General features: G+C 43.9%; 1 protein-coding gene across 1 annotated transcript in view; it reads left to right on the top strand.

Annotated features, from left to right (window-relative positions):
- Positions 1 to 17,297, top strand: part of COMMD10 (COMM domain containing 10) — a 159,747-nt gene extending 142,450 nt beyond the window's left edge. Inside the window, exon 6 of the mRNA XM_071731146.1 lies at positions 16,642 to 17,297. Within this exon, the coding sequence (XP_071587247.1) occupies positions 16,642 to 16,686 (45 nt within the window). The 3' untranslated portion in view covers positions 16,687 to 17,297. The remainder of the gene's footprint in view (positions 1 to 16,641) is intronic.
- The last annotated feature ends 1,107 nt before the right edge of the window (positions 17,298 to 18,404 follow it).

The raw sequence follows: 18,404 nt of genomic DNA, 5'->3' as shown, positions 1-18,404 counted from the left end.
TGTCCAAGTCTGTTCCCATATAAAATGAAAGATTAATCATTGCACTTATAAATCATTCTCTTCATCTCCCTCTCATTTGCACTGAAGCCACTTTCCTTCAGTTCTGAAGAAGCTGCTGCCCCTTATCTCCAGGTTCCCTTCTTCTAAGGGTTAAATGGGGATTGTAAGCAAATGTTAGCCACCTTTATTGCTTATTTTATGTATGACAAGCTGATCACAAGGATGAGCTTTTCGATCCACTGTCTTTTATAAATATTTTACCTTCTACTATTGAAATTCTTGTTATGAATTTTCATGAGCAACTTCACATAAATCCTCTTAACAACTCTCCACATAAACAGGGGCTTCAAAAGCACTGTGCCTGGCTTGCCAAGGGTCATCTTGTACTTGGTTTCTTGACTACTTTCAGGGACTGAATGGAACATTTAGCACAAAAAGAGGTGTTGTTCCAGTCTCCATTCATCTCTGTCAACAGCAAACTTTGAGGTGATTTAAGGCTATACAATATCAGTCGGTTTTGGTAGAAACCTATGATAAAATTTCTCTTGTTCAAGAAGTACTTAAAAGAATTCACATTTGTGCTTGGATGTGTACCAAGATCACATTTGGTGTTTTCCATCTGAAATTTTTATAGTAAACTTATCAGTGTACATTACGTAAAAATGCATTTAAAATCTATCTTGATGTATAAATACTAATAGGGTTTTTTTTTGGCTGTGCAACATCAGTCCACAGTCCCTGGAGATGATCAGGAGCTGCTGCAGCCAATAAATAATGCACATGTGAAAAGACACGGGTGGACAGCAAGGGATTGGAGAACAGCTGAGAAAATTGTTTGTGTTGGCATTCACTGCGATGGAGATGCTGTGAATGGGGAGGGAGTCTGATGAACCACCTCAAATGGAGGTGTCAGGGAAAGGCATGTTAGAACAAATTGATAAACTAAAAATTAACAAATGCTCAGCACCAGATGGTGTTTACTCAGAAGTCCTAAAAAATAAGAAATTACAAATAAGAAATTTCTGAATTACTGTGTGCTAAAATCAGCTCTGGGTTTAGAGGTTTGGAAGGGGGAATTCAGTGGCAGGCTTTGAACATGGCTGTAGGAGTGATCCAGGGAGCTAGCAGTAAGTGAAGGCCTTCATTTGGAGTAGTCACAGATTTGGCTGGAGGTCTGAGAAGAGCCACTGGTGCTGAGTAGGGCTACAGCCACAGGAAGTGTTGTAAGGATTTCATGAGCTTACAGATTGTGCTTGTCTGGGCTATGTAACTTTAACAGAGCCATAGAGATGTAAGAAAGGCTCCTAACAAATGACAGTTGCTCTGGAATTGCCCAGGTTCCCCTCTGGGCTAACCCAGGAGAAATTACTCATGGGGTAGACTGTAGAATACAGATGGTTGAAAGAAACAGTCACCTTACACATCAAGGTAACACATAGGTTTTACAGATTCCAGGCCTCGGCCTGGTGTTCAGTGTCCTCCTAAGTGGCCTTGAAAAGATGGTACAAGAAAAGAGTGACAGCGTATACAACTGATGAAATGTTATTTAGGATAACCAAAGCTAGTGCTGACTCTGAAAAGATGCTGCAATAACTCATTGCACTGAAATGAAATTCTGTGTTGGGGCTGTCTAGGGAAAAGTGACTGCATATAGAAAATTATGATTTCTTAGCTCAGGAAAAAATGAAAGACAGCTTGAGTCACTGTGGAGAGTTTGCTAAATGTGTCCAAGTACTGCACAGTGGAGAAGCTGGTTATCAGATCTGAAGTGGAGATAGGGAAGTTTTTTCTCATGTAATGCATAGTTGCACTGTTGCTCCTGTATATCAGGGATGCCACAGTACCAACAGCTACAGGGAGGAGTAAGACAACTGAAGAAGGATGAGTGCCGCAGGCAAGTCAAACTGGGCAGTGTGGCTACAGCCTCCAGCACAGCCAGGTCTTAAACTGGGGACAACATGGGAGCATGGAGGAAGAGCTTTCCCTCTTTCATATAGCCCTCCCAAGCCCTCAATGCTTTGGTATGAGATTTCTTAAGGCAATCCCAAATTACTAAGATTTCAAGGGGGTGAGATGTGCCATTATACTCAGGAGAATAGAAGAAAATTGGGGCTAGTACTAGGATGTCTTTCTCAGCTTATGTCCATAGCTGGGTGGCTGTGATTGAGGGAGCATGAGACATACCTAACCAGCTCCTGGACTGAAAGTTGTTTTTTTGCTGACCCTTGTTTTACATTTTGGCACCTGCATTACATGTATGCCAGGGTGTACTGTCTTATCTTCCTCCCTTTCTCGCCTGATAATAGCATTGCTTTTCTTCCTGCAGAAGTGAGACTTGGCTCTCTGCTGTCCTTTTATTACCCACATGAAGAAATAAAAGACGAAATGAACAATGAATGTAGCTGCTTTTTCCAATTATTCTGTATATGATTTATTGCCTTGTTTTTGAGACATGAAGAATGCTGCTAATGAGAGTCTGTTGGTTGCAACAGCTTATTGTTTTTATCCTAGTGACTTTCTCTTTTTATCATGAGAATGAGCAGCGGATTTGCATCTATTTGACATTTGAAATGTTTTGCCTTTGGTTGATCTGCAGCTCTATGCAGCATGATCCAGACTAAGAAAAGTCCATTTCAGTTCTCAGGACAGGTGCAAGATTAAGCATCAAGCATCTCATTTCTAAAATTGCTTGTGATTGTTTTCTTCTCCACAAATGTCTGCATAGCTAGCAATTAACTGCATCCAGGGATCAAAAGCTAAATTGTCTCAGACAGGAATTGCTATGTCAGAGCCTAGTGCTACTTGTATTGTACTTTAAGCAATCTGGCACTTCCACTCATCTGTCTTTGCTGAAGGTGAAACAGAAAGCTGGGCTCACTCTGCAGGCAGAGGCAATAGAAAGGGAAAGGAGTGCATGGTGAGATGGGGAGAAGCACAGGTTCCATAAATGCTGCTGGGGTTGTACCACCACAGGAAAATGTTGCCATCCAGAAGAGTGAGAAGGGGCTCCTTGCTAGAAACACAGACTGTGGCCTTGGCTTAATCCCTGTAGGTGCCCTCTACATGGTATCTCCTCAGGCACCATGGTACCCAGGGCTTGGTGTCACCTTGCAAGACAGGCAGGCATGGTGGAACTGACAAGTCCATCAGCCCAGCTGAGGGGAAAGCAGGTCCCAGCAGGGAGGGAAGGCCTGAATATTGTCTCCTCCTCATGCTGCAGGCAGCGTGGACTCAGGGAGGCACAGGGCTTGGTGCCTTGGTGACTTTCTTGCTGTGATTTGGATGGAAGCCCCTGATGCCTTCACCCTTAATTGTCTTAATTAGTCCCCTCCTGTAGGGGAATTTTCTTCGAAAAGAGGAGAAATAATCACTTGAAACATTTGGTAGACCAGAAATTCCACTGTCAGCTTTTTTCTTTTTTAAATATATTCTAAATTGAACTATCATATTGATGAATTAGCATCTAATCCTATTACTCCAATTCAATAATTTGCCTGCGCATTAGGATAAGAATGATTTGCATAACAGTCTTTACTCGTCTGTTTGGAAACAAAATATTTTGATATTTGCTTGAACTAAGTGGGATCAAGCTGCGAACAGGCTGGTGAGTAATCCCCAGGGGAGCTGTGCTGACTCTGGCACTGCCGGGCAGCCATGGCTGCTCCCTTTCCTTGCAGGCTGCCTTGCAGGGAGCTGGAGCCTGCTGGTAGATCTCAGTCCTTGGGAAGTTTGAAGAAAAAGGAAGAAAATGGCTCACTTTCTGAAGCCAGGAGTGGCTAGACTCCACTTGCCTGCATTTATCACAAGCTGCACCACTGATAATAATTCTTTTAGCAAGTAAGCCTTTCTGCACATTATTTTCCTCTACTCAGAGCAGAACAAGTCTATAAATGATTTGTAAACTTTTCATTGGACCAGCAGGACTGACAGATTTTTGCTTTCATGGTATGGTCACCCTGGCTAGAGCTGGAAATGTTTATTCCTTGTCTCATGACTGGAGGGATCAGAGATGCTGCAGGTTCCCTATGAAGCCTGTTACTGAGATCTGGATGCCCCTGCCCCCTTGCCCAAACAATCCTGCTGCCAAAAGCTTCATTAAGCAGTAAGCAGAAACACACCTCTTGCCTCAGCTTCCCTGTACATTGCTTCTGCAGATGTTCTTCCCCTTCAGATGTTTTTTCTTCTGTGTGGGATTTTTATTTTGTTTAGTAGCTAGAATTTATATATATCATGGAGCTCCATGGAAATTTTGCATTCATTTCCTGTAGCTGGCAGGTAGTATTCTCCCAATTGATTAAGTATCCAGACTCTTACAATGGCAGAACTGCCATGTCATGTGCCATACATGACTTTAGGCACCTGAAACGTTGAAGACCCTCATGACAGATCAGTAACTTCAGATCAACAGGAAAATCACTTTGCTTTCTCCCTTTTTGTTATACTTTTATATTCCAGTGTCCAGATGCTTCTCAGGGAGGCATTTTTAGAAAGCTGCCATTCCTCTAACACACACTTGTGTTATCAAAGTAGTTCTGCAGGTAGTACTGTGAAATTACTTAAGTGAAATACAAATCTAGACATTAAAGACAACTCCCTTAATAACTGATGGTAGACTTCTTCAAGCTTTCCTTTTAAAAATTGTTATTCTTTTCCTAGGCAAGAATAGGGAGATAAAAGAATGTTTCTGCAAAGATCCTGTTTTGACAACCCTATCCTGAGTTTAGTGCATCTCCTACTGAGAAGGTCAGTGAGATCACACCATTTGCAGATGTCCACATTGTGTGATGTTCTTCATTGTATTTCAATACATATATTTTTATTAGGGTGTGTTTCATATATGTAATTTAATTTATTGCTCTGTGAGGAAAAAGCCTCTGTAGATGTTTTAATTTTCCACAGGCTTTCAATATCCTGGGGTTTGCTTATTGAAATAATGTGTTTCAAAGTTTTTTCCTCTCTGGTGCTGTACTGTAAAAAAACACTCCTTCTGAAGCTAAGGGAACCCTATATTTCATTTTGAACATAGTGTTGGGGTGTCTCTGCCTGCATGTAATCTCTTCTATGAATTACCCCCGGCTGGTAATTTAGCATCTCCCCCATAGGGTGAGGTGGAGGTAGTAGGAGCAACAGGAGCAACCTACGCAGCCGGGAACAGGTGGTCCTGGGGATGGGAGGAAGGCAAGGGTCCCTGGGGGCTGCCTGGTCCTCCTGCAGTAGTGGGTAGGTTGGGGCTTCAACCCAGGAGAGCTTTCAGCCAAGGGAAGAGCTGTGCCCGGGTGGCAGGGAAGGTGTCTCTGCAGCAGGTGCTGGGTGTTCACAGCACCAACCCCACTCGTTGCACAACCTCTGCTATGTGTTAATACATCTCACCATCCTGGGTGGGAAGTAGCCGGGTCCCTACCACATCCAAGGCCCAGGCCTTTAGCTGTGTTACTGAAATTAATCCCTATTCATGGATCATGGTTGTTTTTCATTTGCACTAGAACCTACACAGAAACACAGAATGGTCCCTTTGGCTCATAAAGTGTTAATGTTTTCAGTCCCAGGCTTTTTATTTTAGTTATCAAAGCCTTAGTCAATACCATAACACGCCAAACCGATGGCAGTCTTTACCAAGATAACCACACAATGAACCTATCTGCACATCAGGTAAAGCCGGCAGTAAATTTACAAGCACTCTGTGGGACATGGGGCCTCGCTGCTGATAACCAGCTTTGCCATCGAATAGGAGCTGCACATTTATGCCTGCTTTGTTGTGTTTTTTCCCTTGCAGATAACAGCTCATTGTTTGGGCAAAGGCAGGGACTATTGCCAGAGCACGCTCAGCACCCTTGAAAACACATTCGTGCTCTCTCTTAGCTCTCCCACCTAGTTAAGTCTGTGCTGGTGTTTTTTCCCTCTTCTTCTTTGCCTCTCCTCCCTTGTCTCAGCTAATTCATTTCACAGTGTCTCTGTATCTTATGGGCCAGAGATAATTTCTATTGAATCTGGTTGAATTGCACCAATTACAAGACGCTTTTCTGTAGCGCTCTGGGTTTAATCTGTGTTGATGTTAAGATCCTTGTCTCTTCTGAATGCTTGCTGCTGTGTGAAGTGTCTGCTGAGCTGTTATGTAAGAAATACATGTTAAGGTGGTTAGCCTAATCACATAATCTAGAAAGACCTTGGTGGCGCAGTTCCAGCTCCATATTTTGTGAAAACTGAGGGTATGTGAACCGGCAGGCAGGAGAGGGAGAGCGGGTGAGTTCCTGCTGCTGAGGGACATGCTGTCAGGACTGTGTTTCCAAAATCAGTTTCTGGAAACAAGCACATGGTTGTTACCTATCTGTGACTGTTAAGGATCAGGGAGAAGGGGTCTGACAGCTCTGTGCAGGGGTGGAGGGTGGCTTTCCAGGTGATGCAGAGCCTAGAGCAGGGACAGGGCTGGTGGGGTGCAGGAAGGTACAAAGGATCCTTCACCCTCTGAGCCGATGGGAGGTGGTGGTGTCTGTGCTGGGGTAGGAACTGTGCCACACCACAGCCAAAACTGGATGGAGTTTTGTGGGGAAAGCAGAGGACCTCCATGGCAGTGCAGAGAGGAGTTTTGGAGCACTGAGGTGCTCAAGCACAGCTGATGGCCAACTAACTGAATTTGTTAGTGCCCTTGACTGCAAAGCAAGTGTTTCAAAACCTGATGCTGCTCTGTGTGCAGCAGAGTTGATTCTGAATGTAGAGAGTTCTTAGCAAGATGTATGCAGGAGCAGGAGAAACAGGGGTGGAGGGAGTGGGGAGCAAGTGCTTATGGGGAGACTCCTGCAGATGCAGCCTTTGTCTGCCTGTGCTGCCCAGCACTGTTGAGCAGTGGGGCCTGCTGCTAATCTTTTTCACAAGAGGAAATCTGAGAGATTTGAGCTAATTGTTCTCAGTTGCCCAAGGCAAGGAATTTCCTCAAATCCTTTCAGTGCAGAGAGCTGGCCAAAGCCACCAGCTTGCTTTGTTTGCCCCACTTTCTGGGTTCGCTTTACCCACAGAGATGCCAGCCCAACGATGGCAATAATTTGCATTTGTGGGAGAGGTACAGGCTAGAAATCTCTCTGAGCATTCTAGTCATGCAAAACTGCCACCTTTGATTTTCAGAAAGCTGTTACCCCCCTACCATCTGCTCTTTGTGCCACTTCCTTCCCTGGAGACACCCAACAAAATAATGATATGGATTTTTGCATGTGAGGATGGAGATGATCAATAACAATCCCTCCCATGGCTTCGACCATGGTATGAGAAACAGATAACTCTATAATATTAGAGTACCAGAGGCTCAGGAGAGGCAGGAGAAATATCTTGAACTTCCTTGCTGCCCTGCTTGTCCTAAAATAAATCCCAGTGCACCAGCAACCCATAAACCATTGCTGCTGTGCTTGCAGTGTGTTTCCCCTAATGCAAAATGAGAGCAGAAAAGGCTGACCTACCCTCCTGCTTTGAGGAAAGTGCTTGCTTATGGTGAATGCACTGGGAAGGAGGAGTTTTCTTTGTTTCTTCTTTTTCCCGATGACCTCTCTTACACTGTCAAGGTCTGCAGTGTTTTACTATTTGAGTGCCACTCAGTCCAGCTGAATCTATTGACTGGTTTATTATACACATTCAGGATATCCTCCACCCACAAAGGATGTGGGCAATTTGTATAATGCAAGTATGAGCAACTTCTTTTGGTCAATTCCTGTATTTAGATACTTCTGCCTCACCTGAACTCTGAGTATGTATCACTGACATTTCTGATATTTCTGAAAGGGCTAATACCAGCATTGAATAATTCCAGTAAAAAGCCCAGCGTGGCAACATATTTTGTCTAAATTATTCAAGAATTCAAGAGTATTTCGTGCAGCATGAGTGAGCTCTGAATCTGTACGTGTGTGAGCCTGTCGGCATGATGGAGTAACGGTGCGTAGAGCTTTTGAAGGATTTGCTCTTATTTTCCTTAAGCTGTCATTGTTGATGAGAAGGCAAAAATATTTCTAATTTCTTTTTCACTCTGCTAGGGTATAAAACAATCCAACCCACCACCCCAAGATGCTTTTTCTGTGCTGCCCTGTCACAACAGAGGAATGAAACTGGAATACTTCAAATAGTTGTATGAAATAGTTGCTCTCTCCTGTCAGAAGGTAGACAGAGATGGCAACCAGTTCTTTCCCTACACACCATATTAAGCTCCTTTTGTGTTCAGAATTAATTGTGATAAGTCGACAGAGCTCAAGAGATTTCTGAAAAATAAATAAAAAATGTTGTCAGTTTGTGCTGAATTTTCCACACCTCTTCAGTGCATGTTGAAGCAAAGACCTTTTAAGTAAGCTGTAATCTGGTATCAGGCGTTACTCGAATTAGCATTTTTGGTAGCATCATATATGAATTAAAATTCCATTGATACTTATTTTTATAACTAAGCTGATTATGTGTTACATTTAGGTCTATGCAATTGTGTTCATTTACATAGATTTATTTTCAACAAGAAAATGCATGCAGCCTGAAGGATTTTACTAGCTTATGATGTTCACTTTGGTATGCATGGACAAAGTTGCTTCACCCTGTATACAGATTTTGGTCACATCTTGATGTAATTCTTTCACCAATCAAATCCTTTTCACAGAACAGGATCACATAATGAAATAATGGCAGTTACAGTAAATTTATGTTAAAACTAATATTAGCATTTCTAAACTACCTAATATTTCTGGCATGCTTAAGTGTCATAATTCATGTCCTTATTTTGTGTATTCTCACTCCCCCCACCCTATAACATGTGTTACTGTTTTAGGGAATTTTACACACCTGTCACAAGAGAATCTGCACTCTTGATTCACATGCCACATGCTGGGTAATAACATCAAAACAGCCTATGCTTTTGGAAATAAAATTACTTTCCGTTTAGCACATTATTTACAGATACGTGAAAACTGCAGCCACCACTCACACCACCTGCATAAGGATGGGCTTTTTGCTTCCTCTGGCTTCTCCCCTCTGAGACTTTATTCTCTACTCTCCAAATTTTATCCAGTGCTCTGATAAAATGGACTTCCCAGCTATCTGAGCCTTGTGCCTGTTTATGCTAGAGAGGCACAAATGTTCATTCATCCCCTTGCCTTGGTTTGGCCTGAAGAAAGCTGCTGTGGGAGGGTAAGCTCACACTGCTGAGTGGCTGATTACATCTGTGGCAGGCTGCAAGCCAGCTTTGTGCTGTTCTCATCTACCCTGTATGCATATTGGAGTCTGAGTGTGTTTGTGGGCATTCGGACTGGTTCCAAATTGAAAGTGCAAGTGGGGAACGATGGCTCTAGATTAGGTGGATGCTTTGGAGGGCCAGGGGTGCCCCCTTCTTCACCTGTGAGAGTAGTCTATTAGCTGGACAAGTCCAGGAGACAGTGCTTGGCCTCACAAAAATTCAGCTCCTTGTCCAAGGAGTGGAATGATGTTTGTTCTGAGAGGGTGGCAGGATCATCTCAGGAGCACATCAGGGGGAGGAGGAAAGAGGTGCAGATGTATGAAAGGGAACTTTTGATCCCCATGGAAGAGATTAACTGCAGGAGTTCCTGTGGTCTACCAGTGCTGGGTGCTCTCCAGCAAGCTCTGGAGAAGACAGAAACAGGGAGAGCTCTCATGTTTTTCTCTACCTATTCATTAATCCCATTTTCCCTGCCTTTCTTTACCTATGTCTTCAGAAGAATAAACTACCCCATCTATTTTGAAGGTGTGATTAAATATTTCTTTGTAAACACAGCTTGATTTAAGGGAGATTGAGAGTAACTGGACATCAAGCTGCCCTCCACCAAAAGGCTACCAAATCCATACTGAGGTAGAGAAGGATGTGTCCATCTCGCCACTATATGTCTTTAGCTTGGTACCCTTCACGTTAGTATGTTTCTCTCAGGAGAGAGAAAAAGCCCTCTCTATGCATGATACCCAGGAATACACCTGAGGGTATGTGGCTCTTGCTCCCTGTGTGTGTGCATCCATGTCCCTGTCACTGCATCACTTGAGCAGGAGGGCTCTCCCCAAGCCAGAAACTGTGAATTTCCTGGGCTGGCAGTGTCGAAGCAGCCAAACCTAGCAGAAATTTCAGCTTCTGTCTAGACATCATCAGTCCCTCCCACTGACTGCCAGAAATGTACAGGAGACCCGTGATGTGGGAATGTCAGTTCTCTTGTTTGGCTGTCTTTATGAATGTTGTGGGCCCACATGAGGCTCCAGTTAACATGCAGGGAGCTATGAGGGGAAGGTTTTATTCCTCATGATGTAAAAAGCAGTAATAGTTCTGGCTTCAGTAGAGCAGGCTCATAGTTTGATTTAAGGAACGTATCATCTGGCTCATTGTTCCTTTTACAAATGTCAGTCCTCTCCCTCTGCTCTGCTCTTACAAGACCCCACCTGGAGTACTGTGTCCAGTTCTGGGTCTCCAGCACAAAAAAGACACGGAGCTTTGGACCAAGCCCAGAGGAGGCCATGAAGGTGATCAGAAGGCTGGAGCACCTCTCCTATGAAGACAGAGTGAGTGAGTTAGGGTTGTTCAGCGTTAAGAAGAGAAGGGTCTGGGGAGACTTTATAGTGAACTTCCAGTACTTGAAAGTACAGGGAAAAAAAGTACAGGAAAGCTGCAGAGGGACATTTTATAAGGGCATGTAGTGATAGAAAAAGGCAGATGGCTTTAAACTAGAAGAGTGTGGATTTAGGTAAGATATCAAGAAGAAATTATTCAGTGTAAGGGTGGTGTTACACTGGCACAGAAAGCCCAGAGGAGCTGTGGCTGCTCCCATCCCTGGCAGTGTTCAAGGCCAGACTGGATGTGGCTTTGAGCAACCTGGTCTAATGAGCGATTTCCCTGCCCATTACAGAAGGGTTGGAACTCGATGATAAGGTCCCTTCCAACCAAAACTATTCTACAACTCTATAATCTCAGTGTTTATGGTATTTGCTACCTCACCTGGTAGCTGTCATTGGCAAGCTGAAATTCTGATACACTGTGGAGTGGATAAAAAGATGGTCAGAAAAACATCTGGCAAATGATGGGCCCAGGGTGTGGGTAGATGGGAGAGGCTCCCTGGAGCACTCAACATCCTTGGGATTAGTTCTACAGGGTGATAGGATGCTGGGGAAGAGCATCGGGGAACTGTACCACAATTGCCATGGGATGTTTGTAGGGCTGCTGCAGGGATCTGTAAACCCTGTGACTGGATGGCCTGGGGAAGATCCAAAATTGGAGAAAGGGAGGGATCAAGGTGGACTGGGAAGGAATGAATGTGTTAAAACATGTGGGGAAGAAGAGATAGAAGGATCCAAATGCATGTGAAGAGGACTGGCCAGTCAGTGCCCTTTCCCTGTGTGACTGACTCTGTTCTGCATATGTGGGCATGCATCGGGTGTGAGTGTCTGCTGGGGAAGTCTCTGTGGTCATGGGGAAACGTGCCCAGCCAGGATACTAAGTGCACCTGGGGAGCCCCAAAGTGTGCACCTTTTCTTGGGGACCTCTGTGTGTGTGTGTTGTACATGAGGGGCTTGGAATTTCACAAGCAGGACTGAGGCTGTGGCTTGTAAGGCAGCCAGGGAGGCTGAGGATACAGGACCAGCTACTGCAGAGACTGCATTTCTAAGGCTACCTACAGGAAGGAGGGAAGGACCATGATAAGGGTATGTGCATGCTTCCCATCTTTATGACTGCTCTGTGCCTGCTGGGAATACATGCTCATCTTTGCTACTGCATGCATCTGGGGATGCAGAATGGCATCAGCCTCTCATCTGTCAAACTAGCTGTTCAGCATCTCTGAACACTGGTATTATTCAATAATTCACTAATAACCTGGATAGTGGTAATGCTTATCAGTGTTGCTGCAAGTCTGTGTTGAAAGTCTGGATTAGCATTCCACATAGTGTCGACAAATTAAAGATATTAACCAAAAAAACAAAACCAAACCAAAACAGAAAAACCCAACCCCAAACAAAAGGATATAATTCAATAGGGAGGAGTCTAGGGTACAACACATAAGGAACAAACCTGCTGCACAAACAAGGGTGGGGGAAAATGTGGCTTTTCCATGGAAATAGACAGTAGTACACAGATACATTGTTAAGTGACAGCCCACCTACCCACAGGACATGAACAGGACTGTAAGGAGGCCAAGCACACTATACACTTCTTCTGCTTTACACAGAAAACTGTTCCTTGAACTACTTTGGACACCACACCTCAAAAACAGGTTGGCTTAATTTGTTACAACCAAGAAGGCAGATGGAGTAGTACGGTGGACTAGAAAACATGCAGAAAATTGGGCAAACTGTGCTTCTTTAGCCAGATAAGAAAAGCCCAGGTGGAGATAGGATAGTCTTGAATCCAAAACGAGTTGTAGTGAACTTGTTGGCATCTGGTGTTCTTGGACAGGAAGAAATTGATTGCCACATGGCTAAACCTTAGAAGCAACATAAACAAAAGGATGAGTGAGGGCATGGGCATGCTCACCAGCGCAGGGCTGGTGAGGTCTCCAGTGCCCCAGCCTGGGTGCTGCCAGGCAAGGCATCTCCCAGTAGTGGCCTTGGCACACACCATCCCTCACAGCCTATTGTCCTCTGTGGATATCTCAAGAAGGTCACATCCCCCACTCTGTGCATGCCATTGCTGGAAACACAGTCCAGGTGCCCCTGCCTTCACCAGCAGAAACATATGGACCACAGCAAGACTAGTGCAGGAAAGCACCCAGGCCTCCCAGGCTTGCCCAGGTCTGGGCTCATTGTCAGCTGAAAGTCATGCCTTCCTTCTGAAACTTTGCTGATCTGATGCCTTGTGGGAAAGGAAGGACTACTGAAAACAGCTGCTAGCAAGAGACAAATGAATAAAAGCGTTTGTCGCCTCTAGGCTTAGTGCATACATCGGCTACAAAGTACAGAGTTACTAACCCTTTGTAAATAAGTAATTAGGGCACTTAATGTAATTGAATAGCATAATGAATAGGAGCAAAATAAATGAACTGCAAAATATTTCTGTCCTTCAGAGAAATGCATAGGTATGAAAAAGCATTTTCTGGTATATATTACCATGTTTGTGAGTGAGAATAGGTATCTGAAAGACAGAAAGAAATCTTAGGTTTTCCACTTCACTGTCCTGCTGGGGCAGATTTGGTTCCAGCAATGCACTTTACAGTATTTTATTACAAAAACTATCAAAGGTAGATGAAATTTATACTTTTTAGACATAGGTCCGAGAGCCTCAGTGGGTGTAGGCTGACAGATCGCCACTGAAGCCAGCAGAGGTGTGCCAAGTTACACTGGCAGAATTAGCTAATGCACACCCAGTTCAGATCCTGCTGCATCCCCCACCCCTCTGCAAGCTCAGCAGATTTTGTCAGTAGTAGGAAAAAGAGGCTGGGGCTGTGTCCTCTAGCTCTGCCTTTTTTGTTTCTCTTTGTCTCACTCCCCTGGCTGTGTAATGGGGTAGCATTTTCCTGCCCTAAAAGCTATTATTAAGGGTCAGTCCTTTAAAAGCATCATTAAGTGATCAGGTATCATGAAGAGAGAAACCATTTCATTATCTAATGTGAATCTACTGGAAGTTGTTTCTGGGTATCAGAGGATTAGTTATAGCTCTGCAAGTTAAAGTGTAAGGATGTGGCTCCTGATATATAGTTAATATTTCTAGACTTTTCATGCATGTAGCTCCAAAATTACTATGGGACCCAAATATTCTTGAAGGATAACCCTAAGGAAAGCACAGTGCTTAGACTGTTAGGCATTGTCTAAGCACTGTGCTTTCCTTATTTGAAGATTACCATTTTACCTATTAATATTTTGCCTCCTGTGTTTGCTGAAGGCCTAGTTCAGCTGCTTTTCAGCTGCTTATGTTTGGCTATAATCAGTTCAGCGTAAGGAAGGACAGGGAATTTGTTCCCAAATGCAGCCTCCTGATTGAAGAGCAGAAGATTCTCCTTTTACCTGCAGTAGGGTCATAGCTGGAGTTACCCCTCAGGCTTGGCCCCAGCTTTTTGCACCTCCCTGAGCAGCTTGCGAAGCCCACATGTACTCCAGAAGCCCAAGATGTTGCTCCTCACAGGAGCTAAGAACACAAGTGAGCTGACTGCATAGTACATTTGGTGCTATACTTCATGTGCTCATCTTTAGCATAGTGCCATAGGTCACATATATAATACTGGTTTATTTTGTGTAATATCTTCTGTGCAAACTTACAGTTAGGTTTCTTTACAGTTAAATAATGCAGTTATGAAGCAGAACAATAAATAATATCTGAGGAAGTGAGAAGTTAAGAGGTGCAAGTGTAGGAGAAAATGTGTATTTTCAGATGAGATTTGAGAAGAGATGGGGAGTCACTGGGGCATGTAAATGTATCTTCATAGAGGACCTTTCACTCCAGAAGCATTTTACCAGTTACTAGAGTTTCTTCTTTAGGCTAGAGAGCATCAAAACCACCTGGTGCCCTGGGCTGTAGCCAGGCTGCAAGCAGTGATCTCACAACATCGTAAGTCCTGGGGTTTTGCAGGAGCAGAAGCCGCTTAAAAGATTTCAGAGCAAAGCAGGATATAAAAGACAGTTCTTGAATAAGATATACAATTCAGGTCAAAAAAACATCTCCTGGCGAGTGACGTCTTTCACCAAGGTGCTGTCCCATTACTGGGAGTGGTCCCCAGAAGAGCATTGCTCACTCTGGTCCCTGCTCTGGTCTCTAAGAGTTTAGCAGGTGATGTGCCTGCAGCAGCTCAAGTTGCTAAAACGGGGAGCAGTAGAGCCAGTGTTGGGAGAGTGAATACATGCACATGAATCATGCACCACAAGCCCTGAAGCACATATTGAACTGCAGAAGATTGAAGTATGAATTTCTACAATTCAAATAATGAACATTTCAATTTTTTAAAAAATCTAGGTCACCTGAGGTTTATTTGGAGTAAGATTAATGGCCAAAATGAAATACGATGATGAAATAAAGCTAAGACTGCTAAACACAACAACATTTGGCAGTCTGTTTTGAAAAACAAAGGGATGGATAGTTCCTATATGACCAATAATTTTGGTCTAACAGGAAAGAGTGCTAGCATTTTTTTTTCTTCACTGTTTATCTGAATGTTGGTTGAAGTATTTCAAGACTAGGTTAAACATTCTTTAAAGTGTCCCTTGTTAAAGCTCTCCATCCCCTAGGTTTTTTCTGACATGTATTTGCATTAATGCAGTTTCTGCTTCTAAGTAAATGAGGTGTCTTTGATCTGTTCTGCTGCATGATTTGTTTGTGTGCTTTTATAGGTTAAAAGCTGTATGCCTTCACATCTAGCTGCTGGAAATGTAGTATTTTCTCAGAAATAAGGTTAGACAAATGCTTTCTGTCCTCCCAAGTCTGGAGTCCCCTCAGGTGTTTAATCCTTATACAGTCCTTTCCAGTGGATGAAAAATGACTTGCAGCTCCCCAGCCAGGAGGGCTGGTGAGAGCATCTGGTGGGACCCAAGCACAGGCATTTCCCCTTAACCTGAGCCCCATCCCCATCACCCCCGAGTCCCTAAGGGCAGGAGATAACTGCCAATTTCCTGAAGTTTTTGAGGACTACCACTGCGTATGTTTCAGCATCCTCCTGCTGCCTGTATCCTGGTTAGTTTTCTCCTTACTATGAGACACCCCAAAAAGCAGATGATGAGCCTTCTTAAGGACCTGGACACTCAGCAAGGCTCGTGTGGGCTTTGCATCCCCTGCCTTCTCCCATTACTCCCCCTGTGCTTACAGCCAGCAGCCACACAAAGGGTTTCTCTCTGTCTCAGCCTCCAAGGAGCAGTCAGGCTGCGAGCCTGTCCAGGCAGGTGGCAAAACCCACCCAGCAAAATCTATTCAAGCCCTTTGGGGACCAAAGATCTGGTTGCATAAAGGTCCCAGGTTTCCCTATCAGGATCTTGTGCCTGTGCTTGCAGTTCGCCCCTCCCCTTGGGAGGTGGGGAAGGGGGGGATATCAAGTGGGCTGGCGGGGGTCTGTGAGCTTGTGTGTGCCTGCCCATGCGTGTGATGGTGGGGAGCAGCACAGGGATGGGGGCCATTAGTGGCACTGTGTGGAGTGTTTGCTTTTCCAGTGATGTAGCCCAGACAGCATGATGCAAGGCAGAAAGCTGTGCCTCACCTAGCTGATGCTTTAATAGGCACTTTCCCAGCTCAGCTCTGCATGGTTAAACAGAGTTTGAACCCTATTATGTGACCTCTCAGGTCCTTGCCTGTCAATTGAGTTGCTTCCCACATGCTGCTCTCCCCATTTACAGCTAGCACCAGACTTTGCCCTCCTTGAAAAGCATTGTGTGAGTGTGACCTACAGCTATTTTAAGTGAAACTTGGCTGTTACCAGCTATTCCTACCCATACTGCTCATTTACTGAGAGACGAGGCAAAAGCAGATGTGATCACAACCTGCATTTTCTTTCCTTTCCCCAAAGTGGCCTGAAACTCAAACCTTGGATTTATCTCCTCAACTATATACAGGCTGAGAAGGAGAAATTATTGTTTTCAAATTGGTTCTACCCTGCTGAGTTTGGCTTGCACCAGTGCACAGCACTATATCGAGCAGCATCTAAATTCAAGGCCATTGATGCAGGCTGCCTGAGGGAGAATAAGGGACATTTCTCTCTCTCTCTTTTTTGTCCCTGGGCTTTTCAGATGCAGTGTCCAAAGGTGTGGAAAGAAGTAAGGAACCAGCTATGAGACTGCTGGAGCCCTATCCTGCTCTCCCTGTGCCTCACATCACCCAGTGCCAGTTGTATGCTTTGCATTTCTGAAGGGCCAATGTTTACATTATAAGGTATTTCATGCACTACTGCAATTTACATGTTAAATAGGAATAAGGTAATGAATTAATGATGCTTATTCATCCTATTATGTGCAACACAATCATTCAAAAATACGTAAGCAAATAAAGCCCTTGACTGTGAGATAATTTTAATTACATCAATACTTGAAGTAAATTGTACTCTTTACTGTATCTGGCAAAGGAAGGAGAGGATGTTTTAGATACATATAGGCTTTACCTCTAAATGTAAAATGAACAAGACCCACAGTCGGATTTATTGCCTTTTCTTTTGCACACCTACAGGATGTTAATTTTAAGTGAAAATACTGTTGATTTGAAAACAAGCAGGAACATTTTTTTGTTGTTGTTCTGGTAAGTGGTTCTTCAGAGATGCAAAATAAATGCCAAAATAAAGTAATTTTTCATCAGGAAAATTCCTCTTGAGAGATCTGCAGTATTTGATCTTTCAACCATGATCACTGTTTGTACTCATACATAATACAAAATAAATTTAAGTGCACTTTCACCTACTGCTCTGACATACAGCATTGTTTGTCCACCCTACAATATGTTTCATGTGTCAGAAGGATGCAGCTGTCCCACTCTGAGATCCCCTCACCAAAAGAAGCCTATGTGGAGCAAGCACAGGAGACTGGTGTTTTCTTTAATACACAATTTATTGCCTCATGTTCATGTGATGAAACAAAGTCCAGGGTTAACCCTGTAGATCAGTGCTATCAAAAATGTGTTCTACAGGATGCTATTTTTTTTCTTTTTTTTTTTCTTTCTTTTTTTCTTTCCTCTTTTTCTCCTTTCCCCCACCTCCCACCCTCCACCCCCTTTTTTCCTCATTTTCTTTTTCAGCTGCATGATTTGTGAAGAGGAAATATGAATAACATGGCTCCTCTGGGTCCAATGTGCCCCGGTGGACTTCTAGCCCCTTTTACCTGGTGCCCTTCTAGTCCTGATGTAGCAGGGGACTGGAGCTGCAGCTTTCTCTGTTTGTAGGAGCCTTCCCCTGTCAAAGGCAGAAGGCTGGGCCTCCTCCCTATTTTAAATGAGCCATCACAGTAGTGGATGAGCCATCCACATGTGTGGATGAAGAAGCTGCAAATTCAAAGCTTTACATATTAAAATAAAAAAGAAAAAGAGAAAAAATATCAACAGCAACCCTCTTAATGGCAAAGACAACCTTGACCATCAGCAATTTGCTGAAAACTAATACTGTATTTAAGAAACCCACTTGATCTGAGAAAGTTCATTCAGAAAATTGGTGCTACTGCTGCGAGAGCAAGGTTAAAAGCTCAGCCTTTGTTCAAAGCTGGAAGGAGGGGTAGTGGGTTCTTCTCTTGGTTTAGCCAGTAAGTCCCCTCATCTCACTCCTTCCATCTCCTCGGATTTCTTATGCTTTCCATTTCTCCTGTTTGAGTGCAGCTTTGATATTAGCAATACCATCTCAGCAGAGCCCTGCAGAATTTAAGTAATGAGCATAAAGTAATCTCAGCCTGGCCCCTGGTAAATCCCAAGTTGCTGAGTTGTCTGGTGGTCCTCCCGTGCATCCTGTAGGCAGAGGTTTTAGCTGGGCTGAGCCAAGGCCACATCACAGCAGCCAAACACACATCCCAGTCTTTGC

Source organism: Heliangelus exortis, chromosome Z (assembly GCF_036169615.1).
Source record: "Heliangelus exortis chromosome Z, bHelExo1.hap1, whole genome shotgun sequence".
In the NCBI taxonomy this organism is placed as follows: Eukaryota; Metazoa; Chordata; class Aves; order Apodiformes; family Trochilidae; genus Heliangelus; species Heliangelus exortis.
This window is presented reverse-complemented; position numbering and strand designations above follow the sequence as displayed.